At 41.5% G+C, this 26,196-nt stretch overlaps 4 protein-coding genes across 5 annotated transcripts; 2 read left to right on the forward strand and 2 right to left on the reverse strand.

The window, feature by feature from the left end:
* Nucleotides 1–1,215: 1,215 nt before the first annotated feature.
* Nucleotides 1,216–9,819, forward strand: LOC138625334 (EEIG family member 2-like). Of its 2 annotated transcripts, XM_069706197.1 has the most exons (11): nucleotides 1,216–1,463; nucleotides 2,991–3,111; nucleotides 3,388–3,417; nucleotides 3,832–3,948; nucleotides 4,448–4,494; nucleotides 6,195–6,298; nucleotides 6,671–6,766; nucleotides 6,888–7,095; nucleotides 7,592–7,728; nucleotides 8,374–8,437; nucleotides 8,722–9,819. In XM_069706197.1, exons 1-11 carry the CDS (start codon nucleotides 1,318–1,320, stop codon nucleotides 8,762–8,764), a joined length of 1,113 nt encoding a protein of 370 aa, XP_069562298.1. In that variant the 5' UTR covers nucleotides 1,216–1,317; the 3' UTR covers nucleotides 8,765–9,819. The 2 variants fall into 2 exon arrangements, with proteins under 2 accessions (XP_069562298.1, XP_069562299.1); XM_069706198.1 differs by lacking the exon at nucleotides 6,671–6,766.
* Nucleotides 9,820–10,371: 552 nt separating this feature from the next.
* On the forward strand, nucleotides 10,372–16,617 carry prpf38b (pre-mRNA processing factor 38B). The gene is made up of 6 exons (XM_069706200.1): nucleotides 10,372–10,761; nucleotides 12,418–12,486; nucleotides 12,760–12,911; nucleotides 13,222–13,282; nucleotides 14,546–14,796; nucleotides 15,135–16,617. The coding sequence occupies exons 1-6, from the start codon at nucleotides 10,552–10,554 to the stop codon at nucleotides 15,784–15,786; spliced, it is 1,395 nt and encodes a 464-aa protein (XP_069562301.1). The 5' UTR covers nucleotides 10,372–10,551; the 3' UTR covers nucleotides 15,787–16,617.
* Nucleotides 16,618–16,737: 120 nt separating this feature from the next.
* On the reverse strand, nucleotides 16,738–22,385 carry LOC138625335 (fibronectin type III domain-containing protein 7-like). The gene is made up of 12 exons (XM_069706199.1): nucleotides 22,221–22,385; nucleotides 21,875–22,135; nucleotides 21,153–21,410; nucleotides 20,782–21,045; nucleotides 20,433–20,696; nucleotides 20,069–20,338; nucleotides 19,414–19,674; nucleotides 19,033–19,293; nucleotides 18,657–18,947; nucleotides 17,875–18,108; nucleotides 17,643–17,696; nucleotides 16,738–17,395 (listed from the first exon to the last, which is right to left on the reverse strand). The coding sequence occupies exons 1-12, from the start codon at nucleotides 22,381–22,383 to the stop codon at nucleotides 17,112–17,114; spliced, it is 2,865 nt and encodes a 954-aa protein (XP_069562300.1). The 5' UTR covers nucleotides 22,384–22,385; the 3' UTR covers nucleotides 16,738–17,111.
* Nucleotides 22,386–22,435: 50 nt separating this feature from the next.
* Nucleotides 22,436–25,792, reverse strand: LOC138625377 (fibronectin type III domain-containing protein 7-like). The gene is made up of 6 exons (XM_069706263.1): nucleotides 25,729–25,792; nucleotides 25,371–25,634; nucleotides 25,014–25,280; nucleotides 23,182–23,439; nucleotides 22,830–23,090; nucleotides 22,436–22,461 (listed from the first exon to the last, which is right to left on the reverse strand). Exons 3-6 carry the CDS (start codon nucleotides 25,171–25,173, stop codon nucleotides 22,436–22,438), a joined length of 705 nt encoding a protein of 234 aa, XP_069562364.1. The 5' UTR covers nucleotides 25,174–25,280; nucleotides 25,371–25,634; nucleotides 25,729–25,792.
* Nucleotides 25,793–26,196: the final 404 nt, after the last annotated feature.

The raw sequence follows: 26,196 nt of genomic DNA on the forward strand, positions 1-26,196 counted from the left end.
CAATGCTGCTCCCCCAGCAGACCACAGCGAAGTACAGTTCACTGGCCACAACAGACTGGTAGAACATCTCCAACATCTCGCTGCACACATTGAAGGATCGAAGTTTCCTCAAGAAAAAGAGTCGACTCATCCCCTTCTTGTAGACAGCGTTGATGTTGGTCTTCCAGTTCAGTCTGTTGTCGATGGAGACACCCAGGTACTTGTACTCCTCCACCATGTCCACATCCTCTCCCAGAATACTCAGCGGTTGTGGAGCCGTCGTCTTCCTCCTGAAGTCGACCACCATCTCTCTGGTCTAGACCACGTTCAGGAGCAGGTGATTTCTTCCCGCCCACTCCACAAAGTCCTCCACTACTGCCCCGTACTCCTCCTCCCGTCCATCACTACTAGTAATCTACTAGTAATCAATACCACTGTTGACTGTGTTTCTTGGTTGTTTGTATATAATATATATAGATATATACTGTACTGTATATACTGTGCATTTTATATTTTTTTACTGCTATTTTATTGCTTTTCTATTATTCTATTATTATTTTATTGCTTCTGTATGCTGCTGTAGCGAAAAAAATGTCCCCTCGGGGATGAATAAAGTAACTACCTAACCTAATCAAACACCGGACCACTGCAGTCATCAGAGAACTTCTGCAGGTAGGAGGACTCTTGAGTTTTCGCAAGTGTTTTTTTTCCCGACACATTCTTTAAAGGATATTTTTGTGAAACCTCTCATTTGGGGAACGTTTTATTTTCAACTTTTTTTTTCTTTTTTTTTTAACGTTTTCCATTGAAAAATGACTTTCATATTTAATCAAATTATGAATTAAACGTACAAACACAACATCAAAACATCAAAAGAAAAACACAAAAGTTGGAGTGACTATGTTTGTAAGTTACATAGTCATTTAAATTGCGTGACTTTTTCCAGGCATGTGATTCTTTTGCATTTTTCTTTTTGTCCTTCTGAATGATATTCTCCCTCTTCTTCCCACTTCTTTTTTAACATGTAATTTTGCTCTCACGGGAACAACGCCGCATTAGCGTCAGACTGCACTGTACCACTCAAACTTTAATTTCATCCAGCGGTCCAATCAAACCCCGGAATATCCCTACGTCATGAATAGTGTTTTTTTTTTTTTGCAGTGGGTGGGGAACGAGAGGTTTTGAATTGTGTCTGCAGCAGCAGCAGCAGCAGCAGCAACAGCTGAGTGAGCGGCGGCGACAGCACGGAGCGGAGAAAGTGTCCAGCTGTCTGTCAAGCTCCACGCGGGACTCGTTGTCGTGTTTGCGGTCTCGCACGCGCGACAGGCGTTTAGGATCATGTCGTTTATTCTCATGAAGAAAAAGAGATTCAAATTTAAAGTAGACTTCGACCTGGATGAACTGTCATCGGTCCCCTTCGTGAACGGAGTTTTATTTTGTAAAGTGAGGCTCATGGACGGAGGCTTCGCCGAAGAGTCGTCTCGGTAAGATTTGCTTCTATTTATAGCGACAGCTCCCCGGGTCGTCCGAACAAGCTCAGTTCAACTAAAGCGAAACTTTTGAACCGGTTTTAAGTCCATGCTCGGTTTACTCTGGACGCCTTTTACAGCATTTGTTGCCTCGTTTTTTTTTTTTTTTTTAATATTTATTTATTTTATTCTTCAACATGGCATTTAAGAGTGTGTGTAGTTACGTTTATCTTAAATCCATCTGTCTGCAAACTTACTTAGAGGCTACTAGTTAGAAGTTAACTTACCTAGTCAACAGTTTAAGACTTGCCAGCAAGGAGGCGACAAAAAACACGGCGCAGTCATTTAACGTGATATTAAAACGGCGATAATATATTAAATACAATCCAACGTTATTTTAAGATGTAGAAGATAAGATGTGTACAAAAATATTTTCTTTCCGGTCACCTATGTTTACAGTTGATCGAAGTGGTTGCTAAGCAACACGTACTGTTAGGTTTTACTGGAGCAGCTATTTCAGTCCAGAGGTTGTTGTTTCACGTCCAGTGAACAACAACCAGTGAACAACAACCCCAACAATAGTAATAATAGTTATAATAATAGTAGTAATAATATAGTTTTTTTTTTTTTTACAGTTTTAATAATAGTAGTTTGGAAATTGTTTGATAGAACAGACACTCTTCTTGAAAGGGAAATGTGTTTCCGGTTCACTTCTACGTAGATGTTATTGTTAAATAAAAAGAAAATTCAGTTTATGACAGCGATGACCAAAAACTTTTTTTTTTCCTGCATTCAAAAAGACCATCCGGGACCAGAGTTATGATGATAACTGCTTCTGCTGGACTTAAATGAGTCACTGCGGAAAAAATGGACACAGTTTTTAGCACATGTGACCCACTACCCCTCATTACTGCCATGGCAACTGCCTGCTCCTAACAACTATAGTGTAAACACTGTATTCTTCGATGTATCCGGCTTTAACCACAACTTTTCAAATACCAGTATATTGACTGTTTTGATTATGATGTATAAGAATATGATCTGTTTATACTAGGCCTACCATTATTTCCCATAGTATTCCTGTCCCCTGTGATACCACAAACTACTACTACAAACCTTTACCCCCATGTTACTCTGCCAACGATCAGCATTGTCCACGCTGTACATTTTGCATGTAAAGATCCCTATCAAGTGAATTTTAATAATGTAGCCCAAAACTTTTTCCAAATGATTTGTATGCCCAGAGCAGTGAGCATAGAAAATGACATGATTGTCCTAATATCAGAGATTGGACTGAATTGTTGCGTACATTTAGGGCCCAATGTCTGACTCTTGTTTGCAAAGGGTGAGTCAATATTAGTAAATCATCTAATAGAACTTTGAAGGACTATCTTAAAGAATAAAGCATAAATAAACAATAATTTCTTCATCATTATTAATGGTTTGGGACACATTTTACCCCACATACTTATGGCAGATTTTGGATTAATATCTCCTCCGCAGTATTCAGCATGCCTGTACATTTTGGTTTCTATCTCACAGGGAGTCCGTCCAAGCCAACTGTGTGCACTGGAAGAAGAGATTCTCTTTCATGTGTAAGATGAGTGCCAATGCTGGGACAGGTGTGCTGGACCCGTGTGTCTGCCGGGTGTCTGTGCGTAAGGTACAGGACGTTTTTTTCTGCCATCAAGCTCAGCTTTGTTGACACTGCAAAAATGCACAGTTATCAATAGCAGAATCCAGGCACTCAGTGGAGACTTGAATGTGCTAAGAAAAGGTTTATGAACACAAGATCACAAGAGTTCATTTGTAACCTCAACACAGCAGTCAAGTGTTTTGTGTACAGTTTAGTCATACTGCAAGGAGTACAGATGTTTAAAAAAAAAAAAAATGTGTTAGAGATATGTAATATCACTTATTTCTGTTTTTGTCATTTTAGGAATTAAAGGGTGGAAAAACTTTTGCAAAGGTAATTCTTCTCTTCTAAAGTTTGTAGATTTGTTGTGAACGAGAAATGTATATGATATTAGCTGCCCTTCAAATGCCCACAGAGGACTTTTTAGTTGGGTGAGTCTGAGTCTTTCGTTTCTGGTTTCTGGCTTTGGTTACTGATTGAAAAATCTGTAAAACAAAACCAATGCCATGTTAATTGATAACTTTAATGGAGGGTTGAGGAATTAAGTAATCTGATCCCATTTCATACATGAGCATTGTTTGGCATAACCTCAGATGGGCTGGATTTCTTCATGTGTACATCGTATCTTTTAAAACTACATTCCCATATACTGATTCTTCAAGCACAAATAAATTATTAGTCAGTTTGACAGCCAAGAGCACATTACTGAAGGAAACCTTTTTCTTTTTTTTTTTTAACCCTATGTAGCTGGGCTTTGCTGACTTGAACCTGTCAGAATTTGCTGGGTCCGGCAGCACTGTACGACGGTGTCTCCTCGAGGGATACGACACAAAGAACACCAGACAGGACAATTCAATTCTTAAGGTATGGCAGTGAAGCGACACACAACTCCACAACCATTTTAAACAGTGTGGTAAATCCTCTAATGAGTATCTACCACACTGGTAATGTGTTGGCACTATCCAATAATTCACTCTGACTTGTCTGTACAGTTTAAGAATATAATTGAATACAGCAATCAAAAAATAAGTCGTTCTCAAGCAAGTTGCCAGTTGTTGAGTAGACACTCTTTAGTTTGAGAAAGTTCAATGTATGACAGGTGGAAAAGTTCAACACCCTGACACTTTATGTAAGACATGTCTGAACCTGTGATTTTTAAACTGCCTGAGCCATGGGAATAAATGTAAGATATGCCTATTCTTCCTGGGGCATGAACCTACAATCGATGTAGAGTTCTCAATAATTTAATCTAAACCATATTTAACAGCACCCCGGTGAAACCACACTACACAGTAACATTTGGCTTTTTTTTCTGCCTCACAAATACGCGCTGACAATCCTGTTGCTCTTGTCCCTGTTACAGGTTGTCATCAGCACACAGCTTATGTCTGGAGACCCCTGTTTTAAAACGTAAGAGCTCTTCTCTACCTTATTTATTTGTTAATTTCAAGTCTGAATGTTAATTCAGTTTAAAACTAAGGAAATCTCATCTTGTCTCTTATGTTATATTTTGTTTAACTGCAAAAAATATACGGTCGTGGGTACAAAGAAAGTATGTCCCTCAGGTACAAGAGTCTGTGTGAAACCATACAGGAAATTGTCTTCATCACATCCTGTCTGTCACTGAACTTTAAACAGTCTCTCATCTGTTATTTCTGACAGAGTTCAGTTGTGAAGTTTCACTTTGTATCTTAGATTATATCAATGTTTTATCTGAGAGATTAAAACACCTCACCCAGATAGTAAAGTGCCCAACCTTCGTAGCGAGCAGCTCAGCCCAAAGGTCCTCCTCAGGAAAGTGAGAGCTGTAGGTAGAGCAGTTTGTCACAAAGGATGTGATGTGACGTCACACTCCTGGTGACACCTTGACAATGTGAAAGCAGTAAGCTTTCTTCAACCAACACAAGTCTTTCTCTATATTCCTTCCTTTTCCAAGTCCTGCTTGGTGTAATGATACACAGGCTGCTGCCTTGGAGATGTCTGAAGATTACTCATTCATCCCACGCGGTGTTACTCATTGTGTGTGGTTTGGAGGATTTACCACAAAACACAGTCAGGCAAACACGAGGCAAACATTTTTTTCTCTCTCATTGTCTCACTGCCCTCCTTCCTATGTTTAACATCTCAGTAGCAGTGATGTAATGTTTCTTGTGTCTACTAAACTATGAGTTGCTAACATTAATTGGCATTTTAAATAGACTGATTAGTTGTAAAGTAGAGCAGGGGAATGATGTGCAGTATAAGTTTAGCCGGCCAGTAATCAAACTGGGGAGTCACCTCTGAGAATATTTACCAGAACATAAACCATGTGGTATATGTCCTAACCACTAAGCTATCAGTCGCCCCAATATTAACAAGTTTGATCGAAGATAGCTGTGTACTTTGCATGCTGAGGTTTTTAGCAAAGTTTGTTTGCACCTTTCTAAGTAAAATGATATTGACCTTTTTCACAGCAGCTGTTTAGATTAACAGGAAAACCACAGGCTAGACACATTTTGTGAGAATGTCTCAGTTCCATCGGGTGTCCCAGTCAGGTGTGACAGTGAGCCAGCATTCATTATACCAGGACCCTGGAACAAGCTCATTTAAATGGAATGCAGTTGTTAATATTCAACTCCACTTGTGCTTTTCCTGCTGATAAGCCAAAATGTTTCCTGTGAAAAAGGTCTATCACGAATAGTCCATTTTACATAAAGCATTTAAAAAAAATAGCAGCACCCTGTATGATCTCTATAAATCTCAGTAGGCATCCAAAATGAATAAAATGTATCAACTCTTAACCCTTGAAGATCATACCTCTACCCACAAGCACCCTAAAATAGCAAACATACTTATTCTGAGTAAGATATTAGCCATAACATTTCTAAAAGTCAAGAGTATTACATTACGGTTCCTGTGTGGATAATTTTTTATGTAAGTATAGCGTCTTTCAAATCTTTTGGTTGGCCTTTTGTTCACAGAATAACTGACAAACCTAGGGTAGCAGCATGCATTGCAACTCATCCTCACCGTTAATAAAGCAGTTAAATCTCCTTTCCAACAGCACTCAGTGCTACATAAGATATCATCATGATTCAAAATAACTTGACTGGTTCCTGTGTTCCCTTTAGTCCCGCATCTACAGCCATGACTCTGGGAATCCCAACGGCTCAAGCAGAGTGTCTGCTTGAGGACAGAAAAGGAGGGGACACACACATATCCTACTCACTCTCTGGTATGTGTACATACACGTTGTGGCTTTTAAGAGTGTGTTGTTCCCTAACAACTGACAACCTTTAATTTTTATTTCTCAGTTCTTCACAAAAGTAAAGATTTTCTAGGAGATAGTAATTGTAAACTGTAGTTGTCACAAGGCTCCAATATTATTCAGAAGTCAAGTATTTAAAATCTTCAAAATAAGAAGCTTCTGCATAAAAAGCATAATTAAGTAATAAAAAAGTAAATTCTCAGGAGACCCAGCACTGCCTCTGGATAACAGTTTTACTGTAGCTGTCTGTGCTTTTTGTCTTGGTTAATAATCAGGACAAAAGTTGCGACAAAACCTGTGATTTGCAGATTTCACCACTGAATGTTTAACATTTTTTAGAGACTCAAGGAAAGTCAGTATCAGTCCCAGAGGAGCTGGTAGCGTATGGTCACTCAAGAAAATCCAGCTATGCAAGTCAGCAGTCAAAAATTTCAGGTACAAACACAGTGACACATAATTATACCCTTACACAAACGCAACATTATTTCCACACTAATTACACAAATCATGAACATATCCTTTCACGTGTTTTTTTTTTTCGTGTCCTGTGCCGTAGGTTACAGCTCGAACCACTCCAGTTTAACAGATTTGACTCATCAGCGGAGCGGCTCAGGAAGTTCTGCCTCTACGGGCATCGGCAGCATCCCTGAACCCATTGATCAGCAGGCGGAGAGAGGAGAGAAGGAGAGCAGGACCACTCCACCAATCTCTGTAACCTGCCCCAAATCATCTGAAAACCCCTCCACCCCCACGAAGGTTAAAAGGTAATACACACGTTACTCTGCTTCTGAAATGTATGCCTACAGGTTTATGTCTTTGACTGTTTAATGACTTTAGAATGTGTCGTAAAAGGAAAAACAAATTTGATCCACTTGTGTTCAAAATCAGCACAATAGATTGCTCTCATGCTCATCAGTCATGGTCAAGCTTTTGGCATCACATCATACTGTAACTAGACACACAACAGGAAATAAAAGAAATGAACATTTGTATTTGTTGTTCTTTCTATATTTTCTAACTGAGCTACACTATAATGATAAAACTTTGCAATAAAGTAATTAATTTTTGTCTTTCCTTCTTCTCACCTTTCATTTTCATATATACTCTATGGTGTTTTTGACTTTTGTGTATAATGACCTTAACATAAACAGGGATTTGGCCTGGTTTACTGATTAAATTGTCTTGCGTCTTTTGTCTCTTTGTCATTTCCTACGAGAGACACATTTGTCAAATTAAACCTTGTTTGTCTTTCTCCATTAGACACCCAATAAAGCAGAACTCAGTGGAGAATCAACTAAAGAGAGTTGATGCCACCAGGGTGGATGCTGATGACATAATAGAGAAAATCCTGCAGAGCCAGGATTTCAGCCATAACTTCTTAGACTCCAGTGCAGAGGGTGTGTACATCTAATCCTGGTGTGGAAAGTCGCCCATCATTTTGCTGATGTGATCAAATTACTTCTTGTGTTGCAATGCAACAATGCAATACCTCTAAGTTGTCAGTTTGTCTGTAATATTCCCAAAGCAAAATCTTGCCAGAAATGATTTAATTATGGTTAGTTGTTCATGACACAAATCAGATCATCTTGTTGCATACTTTCAACAAGAAATGTAAACTTGATTTCATTAAGGATTACAGAGGCGAGGTGGTTTATCAGCTCTATGAATACCACAAGGGCAGTTGAACCTCTCTGATGGATAGCTGATCTATTACAAACCCCCGTCCTTAACCTTAAATGTCATTTAGAGGACAAACATTCATTGTGATCTCCTTTTTCATTGAGTCTGATGTTGCATACATTTTTTTCTCAAAGTGCATCATCTGTGCTCCTCAACTATAAACTACCTCACTGGATGTTCTCTAAAAAAAAAAAATGCAAGATGTTTTTTTGTCAGCTGGTTCACCAGCCTCCTTCTAACATCCCCCAGTTTATAGTTATTTATTTCTAGAAATCCTACAAACTCAGAGTCAGCTAGTTTTTTTCAAACTGTGTGAACTGATCATTGTTTGTCTTCTTTCCTATGTGTGTGTATTGCTGCAGAGGAAGGGCTCAGCTTATTTGTTGGTCCTGGTGGGAGTACAGCCTTGGGAAGCCAGCACACAAGGTGGGTTTGATTATGTAACTGTGGGTTGTGGGTGCTCCACACCAGGCATTTAGCTGACTACAAATATGAGCAATAGCAACAATGCGAAATGATGATTCTGATTAGGAATCTTTGTCTCAACCATTTACGTATGAGATCATGTTTTAACTTGTACATTTTTATGATGAGATCATTTCAGTTTTACAACATCATGTTAGTTCTGCACACGAAAGAATGCCGCTCAGCCAGATCAGATAACTACCCTCATTTCCTGTCATGTAACACATTGTGACATTTTTTTTCAGGGTCGCAACTGGAGCCTTCGAGCAAGTGGTGATCAAGCGCTAGGCTTTGGGAAGTATGTGTCTTTCACAAAGGGTGTTGTGTTACACTGATGCCAGACTATAAGAGTGAGCAGTGGATGTGCCATTAGAACCTGCTCCCACCTCACTCCAGGAGATTTAATTTCTCTTATGCAATCCCTCCCCATCTGGCCTAAAGCATCAGTTGGCCGAGACAGCCCTCTAGTGTTCAAGACCTGGAGCTGAAGGCCAAACTATTGGAACATTTTATTGACTGGGTGTACTGACATTTCTGTTGGGTCTTCTTCTGCTCTGTGAAAATAGTAAGACATTGATACTGTAACTCTTCTTCTCACCCCTTTTGGTAACGTTTGAGCTGCCAGGGTTTCCCCGTTATTTAAAAAGCACATGTTTCTCTGTAAGTGACAAGCCAAAATGTCCATACTATTAGGACCTCGGGTGCTTTAAGTGTTTGTTTTAGTGGTTTATTTGTAAAAAACAAAAGTGGGTTGTGACAGAGAGAATTTACATACTGTGTAAGAGGTAATGTCAAAATCCAAACAGGATTTGTCCACTTAAAAAACAAAAAGGAAATTTCTGATTAGATTCTGTGGAGCAGGATTTTTATTTAAGAGGAGAATCCCAGACAACCACTGGTCCACTTTTATCTTTATAATCATTTATAATAAAACAAGTAGCTGGAGTCCTGCACTCCCACATATAAAACTGACAGTGAGGAAGTTATTTACTGTGATTACTGTAACAATTACATGTAAGTAGCTCAAACCCATGACAAATAAATATCTCTTTTCACCTGGTTGTGAAAGAGGAAGACTGCATTCAAAATACTATGAAGTTTATATATGTTCTGTTCCTTCAGTATGATATCTATTGTGTGTGTGTGTACATATATGTATGTGTATGTAATGAATTCATTTTTACCACTGATTTTGTAAATGTGCCAAAGTTAAATGTATAATAGTAGTAAAATGTATATTTGCTGCCACTTGAGAAGTCATGTCTATAGCATGTGCTCTACGTTCCATGTGTTGAAATTTAAATGGCCAAATTTTTAAATAAAAAAACATTCACTCTGGATAAGTCCCAAACACTCCTTTTGCTGTATTCCACCAGTCCTTTTACAAAATAGTGTGAAGGATTATTTTAACTATGGTTTGAATTAAAGATTAAATTAAAATATTCCGCTACTCCCATGTCATAAGTAGATGGTGAAAGTAAAATGGAAGCTCGGAGAAAACACTGGATCTTAAAATGACAATTGGATGTTGCGTTTAATGTCCTGAGAGAGGCACACCGAAATCAAAAATGTTTTAATAACAAGTTCGACAATCCCATTTCCGGTGTAAGGAAAAACCTTTCAAAGTAAGCGCTAAATACATCGGTATGAAAAGCCAAAAAAGAAAGTTTTTGCATGTTTTTGATTACATCAGTATAGAAACGCATAATGATATAGATATATCTGTTTGCCCAGTCAAATTCAATGTATACTATTTTGTATACATGCTTTTATTTTCCAAATGAAACACTCGCCGTGGTGACGTCACGCGGCCGCGCCAGCAGCAGCGCGTTCACACTGCACCACTGACGTTACATTTCCGGTTCCACCTCGAAACAAGCAGTTTAGCTAAAAAAAAAAAAAAAAATCGTCGGCGGGAAGTTATTATCGACGTTTTACTCCCAACGAATCGGCAAGAACTTGACGGACAAAAATCGCAATCTGTCGACGGTTCGCCACCTATTATTGATGGATCTGTAGTCGGAAACACGCCAACACTAAACTAAAGCGTAGCGGCGTGGGAATCGGGCTGACATATGGCTAACGTCGGGAACCAACTACCAACACAGGCCGTTAGCAAGCCTGCACCGGGAAAACACGGGAACGTACTGCCCCTGTGGGGCAACGAAAAGACTATGAACCTCAACCCGATGATTCTCACCAACGTGCTGTCGTCGCCGTATTTCAAAGTTCAGCTTTATGAGCTAAAGACCTACCACGAGGTTGTGGACGAAATCTATTTCAAGGTAACTACTAGACGTTAGCAAGTGCTAACCCGCATGCTAGTTAGATAACCGCGTCCGAGTCGAGCGTTATTGTGACGACGTGCGTCAGTCTCTCTCTCTCTTCTTCTTCTTCTTCTTCTTCTCTTCTCTCCTCAAACTTACAAGGTTTATACTCACTTGAGACTTTCGAAAAAAAATAAAATGTTTATTTATGTCACGGAAACGCACGCAGATATTTAGCGCGCGTCTCGTGTGTGTTTATCTGTAACTTTCAAGTGTCGCGGCTGAGCTTCAGATCAAATGTCTTCCGGAGGTTTCGGGTATAAAAATGCATTGATGGTTAATAATAACTTGTTCTTTGTGTTTGTTTACACTTTTTTTTTTTTTTTTTTTTGCGCTTAAATGTTCCGACATTTTTTTTTTTTTTGGTGGATTTTGTTTCTGTGAAGTTGATCGGTACCACGTGACGTGGTGATTTTACACTATGAATACAATTTAATTGAAATGTAGACGACTTTAAAAGTTACGTCTGGTTTAGTCAAACTAAATCACCATCGGTTGATTTAAAAAAAAAAGCTGCCATGACGTCAGAACTTAAAGAAGTATTAAAGTATTAGATCAGTCATTAATCACTGGAGGTCCCTCAACATGTTTATTACAATACTGAAGTTAAGAACCTGCAAATTATGACTCCCAAAGGAAAACTTAGTCAACACGTGTGATATCAAATACAGTTTTCAGTCTGCTCTTAGCAAAATGGGATTCTCAGGAAACGGGATGAAACACTATCAAACTAATCCTGTCACCGATGTTGCATACATCTGGCAAATGTATTTATTCATATAATGGGATATTGATACCAGGCATCTGTGTATCATTGAAATGGCATGTCAAATATTACAATACTATTCTGTGGAGCTGGGTGATATATTTTCACTCATATTTCATCGTATTTTATCATGTGACTATATTCTGTCTTATATTTTGGATATTGTAATATATATATATATATTTATATATATATATACATAATTTGCAGGTTCTTAACTTCAGTACAGTATTGCAATAAATATTTTGAGGGACCTCCAGTGATTAATGACTGATCTAATACTTTAATACTTCTTTAAGTTCTGACCTCATGGCATATATATATATATATAGTGAGGCATAATTGTTTTTTTCCCTGGTTTTAAAGAAAGAGAAGGGATGTCATTTTCTGAACTTACCAGACTTCTATCTATTCTTTTATTTGCCTTTACCCACTTAGTCATTATTATCCACACTAGTGGTGATTTTTTTTTTTTTTTTTTTTTTGTATTTTGAAATTTCATTATGTAAAAGTTTTGTGAAAGCACCAGTAGTCATTCCTACAATATCATTGCAATACAGATGTAAAAAAATATCATGATTTTTGATTTTGTCCATGTCGCCCATCCCTACTACGCTGTATCCATTTCTTACCCTCACTTCTATTAGTTTAGCATTAGGGATATCCGTTAAGCTGTGTTGATCATTTAGATGGAGGACATATATTCAATAGTCTCTAGATTTCTCATGATTGGAATAGTCTCTCTGAGAGTGCTCGAAGTAGGTCTTGTGCACAGGTGTGTTTGTTTGTTTGTGTGTGTGTGTGCGTGTGTGTGAAGTAGCCTGATGTGGTTATCTGTGTGCCTACAGGTGACTCACGTTGAGCCCTGGGAAAAAGGAAGCAGAAAGACCGCAGGCCAGACTGGAATGTGCGGAGGGGTAAGTGAGAAGTACGTGCTTTTTATATTCCCCATCTTCCCCCCCCTCCCTCGACATTTTCTTTACCAGTGTGGACGATATTTTAAAGCGGTCTGTTAAAAACTAGTTGATGTGATTTACAAGGGAAGCAGATTTAGCGTACATGAAATAGCTAAGTGATGCTGAAATGATTGTATTCCAATCCTCGAGTCAAGTAGTCAGTCGCTATTGAAAGGTGAGCTGGAAGTAACGTGCAGCAATGTGTTTTTATAAATGTCTCTTCATCCTTTGTAGGTACGTGGAGTTGGAACTGGTGGGATTGTATCTACAGCTTTTTGTCTTCTATACAAACTGTTTACTCTTAAGCTGACTCGCAAACAGCTGATGGGTCTGATCACTCACACAGACTCTCCATACATCAGAGCACTTGGCTTCATGTACATAAGGTAGGATTCTTTTCCAATTTGATCACCTTAGGTATTTGTGAAAGTTTTTCCTGTTTCAGAAGACATGCTTTTTTGTATAAAGTAATGTTTTTTGTGAAAAATATCATTTAAGTGCAAGATCTCTGTAATTTACACAAGTGTCAGTCAATCGATCGATTGCGATAAATGTTATGATGTTTTAGGTCATTGACATTTTATTTAAATCATTGCCCACATTAAACTCGCGTGTGGAATGCCGTGTAGCAATTGAATTAAAAACATTAAAATCTCTGAAGCAGATGTTCAGTGTCCTCCCTCTGTTGTGCCTCAGATACACTCAGCCCCCAACAGATTTGATAGACTGGTATGACGGCTTCTTGGATGATGAGGAGGTATGTCACCCCGGGTAATAATTTAATGTTTCTTTCTCTCCATGAAAATGTCACCACACCACACGTGAAAAGTTGTCCATTTGCACCCGTTGTGATGCTCATAGCTGATTTTTCACCTTTGCCTTCATTTGGCTTAATTGTCCCCAATTTTTGTCCTCTAAGCCTGAGTAGCTAGGTTACTTTCTCACTGCTCTGCTGCTGATTTTTATCAGGGTAAGTACCATATATGATGCTGAGTAAATCTTCTGGTCAATGTAATATTAAGGCATGCCCTCTGTTTTCTTGTTCTGACAAGCTTTTATCAGGACTTGTTGCACAAAACTCAATTTGGGACAAATGGCAATTTGAGCATTCACATAGAAACAAACACAAATATGATTTTATATATATATATATATATATATATTTAAAAAAAAAAAAAACGATTTTAAAGGACAGGTACAATTTTGCATGTCTGCTATGTTTTTTTTTAAATATACTTTGATCCCATGCTGTGCAACCAGGCCTCCTCTGATGTTCTGTTGCATTGTATTTGAATTGATCATTATGAAATCCTACCCAACTGGTTAATTCCCCTGTTTTTTTCTTTAGATGCCCATTGTGCAGCAGGTGAATTGGATATTGTATCTCAGCACTGTTGGTTTGCGTGAGTGCAAAGCGGCTGTTCTCTACCATATAAAGTTGATAACTATTCGACTGGTGTGCACTTATCCATCTGCTCCGGTCTGTGCTTACACCGTGGGCGACTTTTATCCTCCTGAAGAGTTAATTATGCTTCTGGGAGAATGAAGAAGGAAGCCAAGGCTTCTCTCTCTTTGTCCCTCCAGCGCGATGAGGATGTGCCTCCCATGTTCTGCTGTCCTCTCCCTTCATGTCTGCTCTCTATAGAGCAACCACTCCTCGAAGTTGCTGATTAAACACATGATGTGAAGGAAGAGGGTTGGCTCCGACTTTAGCTTGATGCTTAAAGCTCACGCTGTAAATACAGACACCAGGAACTGCCAGGCAGGTCAGATGAGGCAAATTCTGTGTAATATTTATAGTCTTGTTTCATCTGTTAACAATTAGCAGAAGTAAAGCCAGGCACATTTGATTGATATGAAAGATTAAGCTAGATGAACAGAGGTGAAAGTTCAGTACTTGGTCATCACAAATTGCTTTTTGTTGTGAGGAAGATTGAAAAAGCAAATACATTTAATTTTGTCCTAACCACGTGTACTAATTGAGCTTTTCTGTGGCTTCTTTCCTACCGTTTGCTTCCAGGAGCTTGACGTGAAGGCAGGAGGTGGCTGCGTGATGACCATCGGAGAGATGCTGCGCTCCTATCTGACCAAACTGGAGTGGTTCTCCACTCTGTTCCCTCGTATCCCAGTGCCCGTGCAAAAGGTTATTGACCAGCAGATTAAGGCCAGACCGCGGAAGGTAGCCCCGAAGGAGACGCAGGAGGAGGAGGAGGCGGCGGCGGCGGCCACATTTACAGAGACAGGGAGGCAAGGAGAGCGGCGCCGCTCCAGGTAACACAGAAAATGTTTAAGTTTAGTGGTAACTTATGTCTCTGCCCCATCTGTGTGCTTAAGGATTGTTATACATCTTTAATTTAGTTTTGGCAAGTGCAATATGTTGTGCATATTGTACATAAGGCATTTGCACTTGCAATTATGTTAATGTGTATATATCTGACAAGTAAGAATGTAATTTTTACCAGGAGAGATACTATTACAGATATCAAGAATGCCTTTAGATAGGATTGGGGTTTGGTTATGACACATTGTCCCGTCTGTTGTTAATCACTTTCAGGCTGTTTGTTTGGTTTTGTTTTAAAGTTAAATTGCTAATGGTGTTGTTCTGACAGGACACCCAGACGGACGCCGAGCCCCCGAAGGTCTCCCAAACGGTCCAGGAGCCGGAGCCACCATCGTGAGCGAGACCGTCACGGCCCCAGCTTTGATCGAGAGCTGGAGAGAGAGCGCGACCGCCAGAGGAAGGAGAGGGAGGGCAGGGACAGGGGGGACCGAGGGGACAGGGAAAGGCGACGGTCCCGTAGCGTGGACAGAAACCAAGACCGACGAGAACGCAGAAGAAGTTGCAGCGGCAGCCGCGACAAGAGGAGCGAACGCAGAGAGAAGGAACGAGATGGAGGGGATGACAGGAACAGGAAGAAGGACAGGGATCACCATAAAGATAGAGGCACAGAGAGGGAGAAGTCCAGGGATAAGAAGAGCAAGGGAGAGACGGAGGACCGCAGGCATAAAGATGACAGGGAAAGGCACAGGGAAGAGAGGAAAGCCAAACGATCAAGCCGGAGTCGAAGCCGAGAGAGGAAGCACAAAGGTGGGGGGGAGGAGAAGAGCAGGAAAAGCAGAGAGAAGGATCGAGACAGAGACGGAGAGCAGCAGCGCTCTCACAAACGGAGTGGCAGCAAAGAGAAGAGCCACCATCAGCGAGAGTCCATCAACGACCACAATAAACATAGTGACCGCAGAAGGAGTCAGAGCACTGAGTAAATGTCGCCTCCCAGCAATATTACTTCTTCTACTCCTGTGTTTCTCCTCCTCTTTTCTACCCAGTTGTCTGGTGAAGGATTGTCAGCACATCGGACACCCTGAGGTGTTGTCTTTGGCCAATGTAATGTTGCTTTATGTTTTTCTGCTATTTCAACCCCCATTAGACCATTGTTAGTCTTCACTTGAAATCTACGAAGAATGGCATTTTAATTTTCTATGGTTCGTGTTTTTTCCCCCAGGACGATATCGGTTTGTACATAATGTTTGTTGGATGTCTACACACCATAAATGGGCAGAGTTGCATTTCCTGCTGGGTTGGGCGCAATTAGTGCCGAAGGCTCAGCTCCCCACTGTCACATGATTTATGTAATTTACAAAGAATAAGCATCGATATTTTCGGGCTTTACACGAGTCAATACATGCTTCTTTTTTTTTTTTTTTTTTTTTTTTTTATTTGATTAGTATTGAGGTGCATATGTGAACGGTTACAGTTCAAATTCCAGCAGTGATACGGCTCAAAAATGGATTAGCCAGCGCCAAACAGTTCTGCCCATGATGGTGTGTAGGCAGCCAGAGAATGTTTTATTCCTCCAAAGGGCAGCCTGCATAGGGTCATTTTTACCCCACACACTTGAGCCCTGCTTGTGTTGTGTTTGGGTTATTGCTCTGTTGCATTTTGTTTTCTAATAAAACACTTTTACAAACAACACACAGTTTTGTTTTGAAACGAAAGGATGGAAAAATATTACCTACATTACCGTCATTGTTCGGAAATGCAAAGGCTGAATGCAAATAGTTTTGGGATAATTTTATTAGAATGTAGTCTGAAAATATTTTTCATATTAAATATACATTCAGAAATGGCAAAAAGTGGATAGTCTGGATATGTTTCAACACTTCCTGATATATTACCTTGAAGAGGGCTAACATATCATTTACAAAAGTGAAGATAAAAAAAAAATCAGGCAGAACAAAGCCCCATGTGTAAAATATGTAACCTCAACCAACAGCAGACCAGACCTGCATCCATAAAGGCTTTTTATATAAGCAGACTAGAGAAACTTAAAAGGGCCTGGACTTTTATTTTGAAGACACCCCCTTATACCCTTTGTTGTTAGTGTTACATGATTAACATGCTCCAAGGAAAAATTGTGCAGCTTTTGGTAAGCCAGCAGAAATGTAACGCAGAACTACCCACAGTGATTCAGATCTAAAGTTGTGTATTATGAGTAAAATGTTTGTCATTCAAAAGTGCTGCCAAAGACTCCTCCTTTAAAAAGGAGGTGTGGACACCTCCAGCTTTGTGTGCAGAAGTGTTTTCCTATTTACTGTGGAAGCCCCTGTCCTGTTGGCGCACACACAGGCTCTGACTCTGGTCCGCTACCAGCCGAGTAGACGGCAGACGCGGCGAAACAGTAGGTCGAGTTCGGGCTCAGATCAGTGACAATGATGCTTTCCCCGTACACCGTTAGTTCCTGATCCTCACTGGAGCTGCCTTGCTTCCTGATTGCCAGGTTGTAATGGGAAGCACCCTCCACCTGAGACCACTCGATGAAAACAACTGTTGACACTGGTTGTTTAACATCCAGCACCGGAGGTGAGAAGACTCCTGATGGGAAAAACAAGTCAGAGCTCTGAACAAGATCCTGGAGGACTTTTTAAAAAAAAAATTTTATCCAATACATGATGAATGAATTCAGACTGTGTGAAATCTTTCAAATTCCAGTTGGTATTACAGCCCTAAGTCCTCTTACCCTTCAAAAACTAGGAATACTTATACAAATTATCCAAATAATCAAAAGAACTAATTAATTACGAAAACATGGTACTCTTTGTTCCTACAAATACAAACTCACCATACACTTCTGCTTGTTCACTGAGATCTCTCCTCCTGCGATCAAGTGTCCCCACTAGAGAGAAAAAAAAAGCTTGGATCAGTTGTTTTATAATACAATATTTTAAATAGAATAGAAGAAATGAAATGTAATAGAATATGTCTATTGATTTTCGATACAGCACAGATTACTCCTCTACATCTATCAAATCTGCAGCATCTCCTTGCACGTTCACACACATATCAGTTCCTACCATGTGTGACGTCTGCAGCTTGGCTTTCTCCGGCTGCGTTGCTGGCTGTGATCAGCAGATCACTGGAAGTCATGTTCAACAGAGAGCAGGAGAGCCCCGCCACGCTGCATCGCTGGGCCTTCGGTGTCACACTGTTGTCATACACGGTGTACGTGGTGGCAAGCACTGAAGCGTTCCACGAAACTGTGGCAAAGGAGCCGTTCCCACTGTACACTCCTGACGGCGGACAAGGAGCTGGGAGAGGAGAAACGGGAGTTAAAGCCGACTGCTCATGTTTTTCTGGTAAATGTTCAACCGTATCTAGTTTGGCTCTCAGAATATACACCAATGAATATATGCATCTGATCAGCTGGCTTTCCTCAGATACAACCAGCAGGTGATTGTCTTATTTCTTAACATGGGAGATGGCCCAATGGGGGCATTCATCAACACACAGCTCAGTGAGGCAACAGCTATTTCAAAGCACAAACCTCAGTCAGATAAAGGATTATTGAGTTAGATTAACGTATTGAACTTCCCCTGCGCCCTCTCTGCTACTCGGGGATGAAAAGAAGGGATGGCAGGTTAATAAGGAGCTGGCATCCTCTGCTCACATCGTCTAATGCGTACAACCTTTGTATCCTCAGATGAGGTATAACAAATGATATTGCCTTAATTTGTACTCGTACTACACTGAAATAAAGACATTCATATTCATCTCAGTTTAATTGCTTGCGCTTGGCCTGAGGTTTAAAGTATAACAGTGCGACTGAAAAATGGCTCGCGTATGAAGCGTAGTTTACCTGTTGTTCCACTGAGACGCTCAGATTCGCTGCTCGTACCCGCAGCATCCCTGCTCCGCACCGTAGCGACGTATGATGAGCCGCAGGGCAGAGGGATCTCATAGTACGTCGTGCTTGTCCAGTAGGAGGTGAGCTCAAACAGGACCCGGCTGTCTCCCAGCAGACTCCCAGTTAAACCCAGCAAGTACTCCGTGTTTCCGCAGGAGACCTGTGTCCAGCTAAAGCGCATCACCTGGACCTCCATCTCCATCGGCATCAGCTGCACCTCAATAGCATCCGGGGGACAAGGGACTAAGGGAGAGAGAGGAGGAGTTACTACACGGGGTAAAACATTACAAATTTATAAACTTTGATTTGTGACGTGCTGCTTTTGTACCTGCTCCGCTCTGCACTGAGTCACTGAAGGAGCTGTTGCATGTTCCGTCTGAGGCCTGGACAGAGAAATTATAAACTGTTCCACAGTCCAGGCCACCGATGGTACAGGTGAGGTCTGTGCTGTGACAGTACAGCATGTCTCCATTTCTAGCCTGGGCACAGCCATAGTAGTCATTAGCATTATCACTGGGCATCCATGTCAGCATCGCAGACTGATTGCGACAGTCGAAAGTCACTGAGAGTCCATTTGGCTGGCAAGAACCTGGACAGAGGGAAAATTAAGATGTTGTAACTCTTCATTAGACTTCTAATATATGTGTTGTTGTTTTTTTTAGTTACGCTGGAACCTTCACTGATATTCTATATGTCTGAAAACACATACCTGTCTTCAGTGTTACATTTTGACTGGCTTTGCTGGAGCAGTTCTCGTGACTGGCAGTCACAACTACTGTGTACTGCTGGTCACAGTGGAGCTCTGATATGCTGCAGTTACTGGAGGTGGTGTTGCAAGGATGCACATGTCCATCTGCAGCCATAGCAACAACATGGTACATTTCGGCCACCGGAGAGGGGGTCCAGGACACCATCGCATTGTGGTCCTCACAAGAGGCGTTCACCATCACGCCCCCGGGTGGACAGGGCTCTGTGGCAAAGTAAAGGCATGTTAGCAAGTCAGCACTATCAGAGCAAGATTCAAAGTTCTTATCCTGAAGTCTGGTTAATAGATTTTCTAATTAGAGCACAAACTGACATCTTTACATTTTAACGTGTTAGTTAGCGAGCTTTTCAGGTTCACGTATGCAGATTTTGTTTCCTTCGGACAGGACCCGACTCGCTCTTGCCGCTGATCAACAATACAGTAATTTAGTTACTTTTAATTTCGATACTGTGCGCCAAAAGAACTGAAACAAACTTAGAAAGCAAAGAGATATTTGCCAAAATGTGGAACTATTTCTTGAAGAGGTCAAAAGCTGAGCCAGTGTAAGACTACTGATCTGTACGTCGCTGTTTTTGGAGGATGTTAAATGACTCCGTACCCATGCTGACTCTGTGTGGTGGACTTCTCATACTGCTGCACCGGTCTGATGAAGCAGCCACAATGATGGTGTAACGGAGGTCACACTGTGCTCCGTGGAGGTAGCAGCTGGTGCCAGTGTCATTGCAGGCCAGGAAGGTGTGGTCACTGGCTTCTGCTGTGGCAACGTACACCGTGTTTCCCTCGCTGCCCTCCATCAAATCCCACATAACAAGGATGGAGGAATTGTGACACTGAGGGAAGGCGGTGATACTAGAGAGGGAGCAGGCAGCTGGGAGGGGGAGGGGGGGGAGAGACAGAATTTATTAACTTATCATTGCAGCGTAAATTAAAAAAATAAATGTCTCTCACTCGGACTGAAGTACCTGTCTGCAAGTTGAGGGTGGCACTGGGCTGACTCTCACACTTGCTGTTTTTAGCAGCAACACTGAAGTTATAAAGGACGCCACAGGCCAAGCCCTCCACCTCACATGTAGTGTTGGTGGAAGTGGTGCAGTTGGCTGTGTAGTCCTCTCCACCCACAGCTGACACGGTGTAGCTGTCTGCCCCAGGAGCAACGTCCCATGATATCCAGGCAGAATTGGTCACGCAGTCGAGGTAGCCTCTGATTCCCTGAGGCTGGCAGGGAGCTAAAAAACGGCAAACCTGGAAGTTAATTTGGTGACTGGATGGAAGGATTTATCCAAGCGGGTGTGGTTTTTGAAGTTGTCATACCTGACTGGAGGCTCTGGGTCTGACGGTGCGTGCTGCGGCAGTCACCTCTGACGGAGGTGACTTGAACGGTGAATGTATTTCCACATGTTGAATTGCTGATGGAACATGAGGTGTTTGTGGTGTTACACAATTCGTTGGTTCCTCTATTCTCCGCAGTTGATGAAACCAAATAGTGGTCGGCCTCTCTCATGGCATCCCAATAAATCGTCATGTCGTTTGATGAACAGCTGATCTCGGCACTCACGTTCTGAGGCGGGCACGGACCTGAGAGAACAATTTCATTAGTCAGCGACAAATCTAAAATTAAAAATGTTTGAATACACAGGACAAGTTTTATAGAGGTTCGTTAGAGTCTCTTCATTTGCTTTTACCTGACTTGAATATCAGAGCCTGACTGGGGACACTAGAGCAGTTGTCGTCCACAGCAACCACCTGAACAGTGTAGCTGCTGCCACATGTGAGGCTGTTGAGGTTACAGCTGAGGTCAAGGGTCTGACAGCTGGTGTTGCTATGACTACCGTGTGCTGTCACTGAGTACTGTACAGCACCGGGACTGGCAGACCAGGACACAACAGCAGTGTTGTTGGCACAGTCCATCAACACTGAGACATTAGTGGGAACACATGGTACTGCGGATACAGTATAGAGAGCAAGTTAGTTAGTCATTACATACTGTGAGGAGAGTATGATGTCACCATGTTGGACTCAAAGTTCAGCAATATTTAATGAATTAGATAATTCTCAAGAGTAGCAAAGGAACAAAAATAGTTAAATAAAGGGCCTGTCACATAACTAAATCCTTGAAAGGATCACATATCCATCAAATTACACTGGTAAATACAGCAAAATTCATTAGTTTGAATATACAATATATTGTTTATGCTGAAGGTTGGTTCGAGAAGATTGATTTAAATGCTTTTTTTTCCCCCCTATAGGCTGTCCCTTTCAAATATTATGGGTTCAACTGGATTTTCATTCAATGTACTCCAACAATTTGTTATAGGAAAAAAAAACCTCTTTGAACAATATAAACAGAAAAGAAAACAATACATACTGCATATATTTTTCCTACTAACATCCTTTTAGGGCTGACCTGATTGCAGACTTGTGGTTTGACTGGAGGTGATGTTACACTGTTGGTTGGAAGCTGTAACCGACACAGAGAAGTTGTGCCCACACGTCAGGCCATGAACGCTGCATGTGTTAGTTTCCGACATGGACGATTTTGAGATGCCGGCGTCAGTCTGCAAGGTGGCTGTGTAGAAGTCCGATCCGTTACCAGGCTGCCAGGTTACCATGACAATGCTAGAGAGACAGTCCTGCGTGGTAGTGACTCCCATGGGCGGGCACGGCCCTGAAGAAAAGACACACGTTAATTTTAGACCCATTTGAGCACACTTCTACTATTACAATTTCTGAATCTGTAAAACTGTACATACAGGTCTGTACGGAGGCTGATGCACTGGAGTTGCTGTGACAGTGCTGGCTGTGAGGTGTGACTGTGAGGTTGTAGCTTTGTCCGCAGGTAAATTCAGAGAAATGGGCTGTCGTGACATTAGTGCTGAGACCAAGTGATTTGTCTCCTGCCTCAGCTGATACCATGTACATCTTTGCCCCGTTGCTGGCATCCCAGCTCAGAGAAACGACTTGCATATTACAGTTCACAGAGGCAGACAAATTCTGGGGCACACAGGGAGCTGAAAAGAAACAAACACGATGGATATGAGACAACACCGATTTTTAGCTACATTTAATGTTTAGTGATGATCCTGTGAATTTTCCTAGAAATTGCTCTGTACTTCTTTTTTTTTTGAAGAAAAGTTAGATTTAAACCCAAGTATGGATGGATTCATTATAATTTTACAACTGTACTTTATCTGAATATCAGTGAATTTCACGTTTTATTAAATTTGACAATTGATTGGAATCACATCTGTATTTTCCCTCTAACTGGTGCGAATTTTTTTCCAAAAAACATTGTAGAAACTATTTTACAAATAACAGATCCATATAATATCCCAATATTAACAAAACTTTCCATAACATACCCATATGGATGACGGAGCTGTTGCTCGGCAGGCTGGTGCAGTTGTCACCCTTTGCTCTCACTACAACAGTGTACTCCTCCCCACAGTGCAGGTCGTTCCAGGTGCAGGAGGTGCTGTTGGTGAGGCAGGGGTGGGTGTGCCCATCAAGGGCAGTCGCCATGGTAATGTATGTCTCAGCACCATCACTGCGCCCCCAGCTGACAAAGCCCACGTTAAACTCACACTGTACATCGGTCGCCACATCCCGGGGGATACATGGAGCTGTGGAAAGATGATGGGGATGAAAACACAGTCAAAACAAATGTGTGGAGTCTAAAACAATGTACATGTGATGTAAAATGAAGAATCATACTAGTTTTGAAGAAGGCAGGACTGCTGGGGATGCTGTCGCACTCGCTGCCCTGTCCTTGCACAGTGACATTATAGTCCTGCCCACATGGTAAAGTGGCTGAAAGAAGGGTTCGGGTTGTGTTGTGGATCTTGACATATCCCAGGCTCCCTGTGGCTGTAACCAAGTAATTCACCACACCGCTTGCTTGGTGCCAGGAGATCTGGACCTCCTCACTCTGACAAGGTGCCTGAGCGGAGACAATCACAGGCTGGCAAGGCTCTGAAAGGGGCAGGAGAGAGAACCAAATAAGAGAGAAATCCATTTAGATGATTACCAGTCAACCACTAAGAAATAGGGCAAGTTGTAGTAGAAATACAGCTTAGTTTCTTAGGAGACAAATTAATTTGCAATTAAATGAATAATATTAATTGACCGGGACTGCTGGTCAGATAAAATATGATGGTTGTCTTTTTCTCTGACTATTTTAAGACTTACCACATTAAATGAAAAATAAAAAAATCAATTGTTTTTTTTTAGTAAATACAATTTTTTTTTTAAAAACTATTATACAATATAATTCTGATTTTTTTTAAAAAAAAATTTAAATCCACCGTCACTGAAATGCACATCATAAATTTAAAGCAATAGTTTTCAATAGGCAGAATTGGACACTTTCAGCATGTTAAATTAGAAAACTCATTGTAAAGTTTACTATTACCAATACCTCGGAGAAAATTAAAATATATGGATGTCCAAACAGTTTTGATGGTAAATGTACTCAACTTAAGCAATAAATTCCTCAGTAAATTTTCATTACAAATTCTTTTTTTTTTTTTTTTTCCCCGGCACCAGCTCCGTCATTTGACGTATACAGTGACGTACTAGCAGCCAGAAAAAACACCAGGGAATTTGAGCCGTGTGGGCCGCCTGGTGGCGCTCGAGATGCGCCAAAACAAAACCTTGTTTTCTTCGCTTGTACTGCAATTAGCTTTTTTTTTTTTTTTTTTTTACTGTAAAAATGGCCATTAGTTTAGTCATATTTATTTAAGCCAGAGAATACGGTCGAAGAAATGCAGCGGGGAGGCCGAGCAGCAGCTGACCCTGATGGAGACTTGTGAGCAGCTTGGACCAAAACCTTCTCTCAAATTCATCATTCTTCAGATGCCAACAAACACTGACTCATTGAATTTCAATGACTACAGTGGATTTCGGTTTGGGCAGTTTTTTGTTGGGAGGCTGTGACACCAACCGAGAGAGCTGCGAGTTACATGAAAGGTCTCCTCACCTGGACACAGGTGTGTTGAAGACGCTCTCCAGTATGTTGAGTTGGCACTTTTACTGAGGGGAGAGACCATACTTGTGAACACGGAATCGAGAGATTTTGCGGGTTTGGCGCGGTTCGGCGTCAGAAACCCGCGCGCAATGTATTCTGGGACATGTAGGCACTGAAGCGGGAGCAACAAAACGCAGCTTTCTCGGTCAATAATGTACTGCTTTACCATCAACACTGAGTGGACATCCACAAAAAGTGGCGAATTTGTGAGCAACATTGAAATTTTGCTGCTGGTGGAAGTGGCATTACATTTTTTCACTACTTAATAAAGGCAACTGCTGGACAGATTTAACGAAACGGCATCATATTTTATTAGGTGGTCATTCGTTTTATGTTGAAAATCATAATCTGTCAAGTAACTAAACCTGTCAAAATACAAGGAAAAGTAGAAAAGTCGTGCAAACATAATGTCAACACTAAAATAAAATAGAAACTTAAAATTGTTAGTGAAAAGTGTTCTTAATTACTTTGTGTGGCGGCATATGGTACATATAAAAACACTTTTTAGCTTGTGAAGTACCTGTCTGGATGAACACGGTGCTACTGGCCTGGCTGCAGCAGCCTTGAATTTGTGCTGTGACAGTAAAGTTATACATCTGTCCACAGTCCAGACTGGGGAACTGACAGGTGGAGCTGGTAGAGTTGCACCTTTTCTCTCCTCCTCCCCCCGACGCCTTCATTGCACTAGCTTTGTACAGTTCAACTTCAGACCGCTCTTCCCAGGAAAGGACAACAGTTTGGGAGCCACACTGCAGGTTGACAGCTACACGCTGAGGAGGGCAAGGACCTAAGACAGGTGTTGAAGGATGGGGGTTAAGTTGTGATCGAATAAAGACTAACAGCTGCCATTTATAGGGATTTAAGTGTAAAAACCCACGTGTGGTAAGGTTGGTGCGTGTCGGTGCGGTGAGGCTGCATTGCTCATTGCTGGCAACGAGGCTGAGATTGTAGGTCTCCCCACAATTTAAACCTGTCACATTACAGCTATTGTGCTGCGTTGTGCACAGAGTTTGAAGACTTCCACCGACGACGGCCGTCAGAGAAACATTTGCTGGACCATAAGTAGAATCCCAGGACACCACCGCTGCACCGTCGGAGTCGCAGCTGACATCTACCTCTGTATCTCTGGGCAGGCATGGAGCTGAGGAAGCAGCATTAGAAAAGAAGAATGAATGGGCACAAAAAAAAAGAAAGAAAACGTACAGAAAATCACATCTACTGAGTATTATTTTTACCTGACGTGAGAGAGACCGTTGAGCTGTCAGAGCTGTTGTACTGCTGTCCTACTGCTTTGACCCAGACGCTGTACACTGTGCCGCACATCAGCCCCGAGGCGACACAGAAGGTATCTGTGCTAACACAGGAAGTGTCGTGGCCATTTTGGTTGTCAAAGGAGGCGACATAACCCACGGCGAGGTCGCTCTGCTCCCAGGAGACAGTTGAAGTCAGCTGTTCACACGCCATTCTGGCTTGAACGTTGGCAGGTGGACAAGGTTCTGGATGAAGGGAACACATTCAGGTTTGAATACAGACATAAAGCGGTACACGGTGAAACCGTTAAAGTCAGTCCTGATCAGGTGTCAAACCTGTCGTGAGGCGGTAGGGTGCAGAGGACACAGTGTTGTTGCAGGCCGGGTTGCGGGCCATCACAGTGACGTTGTAGATCTGGCTGCACTGCAAACCAGTCAGGGAGCAGTTGGTGT

Source organism: Brachyistius frenatus, unplaced genomic scaffold (genome assembly GCF_029030835.1).
Source record: "Brachyistius frenatus isolate BFR_SWC_R1_liver_20210118 unplaced genomic scaffold, ASM2903083v1 Contig_61, whole genome shotgun sequence".
Classification (NCBI taxonomy): domain Eukaryota; kingdom Metazoa; phylum Chordata; class Actinopteri; family Embiotocidae; genus Brachyistius; species Brachyistius frenatus.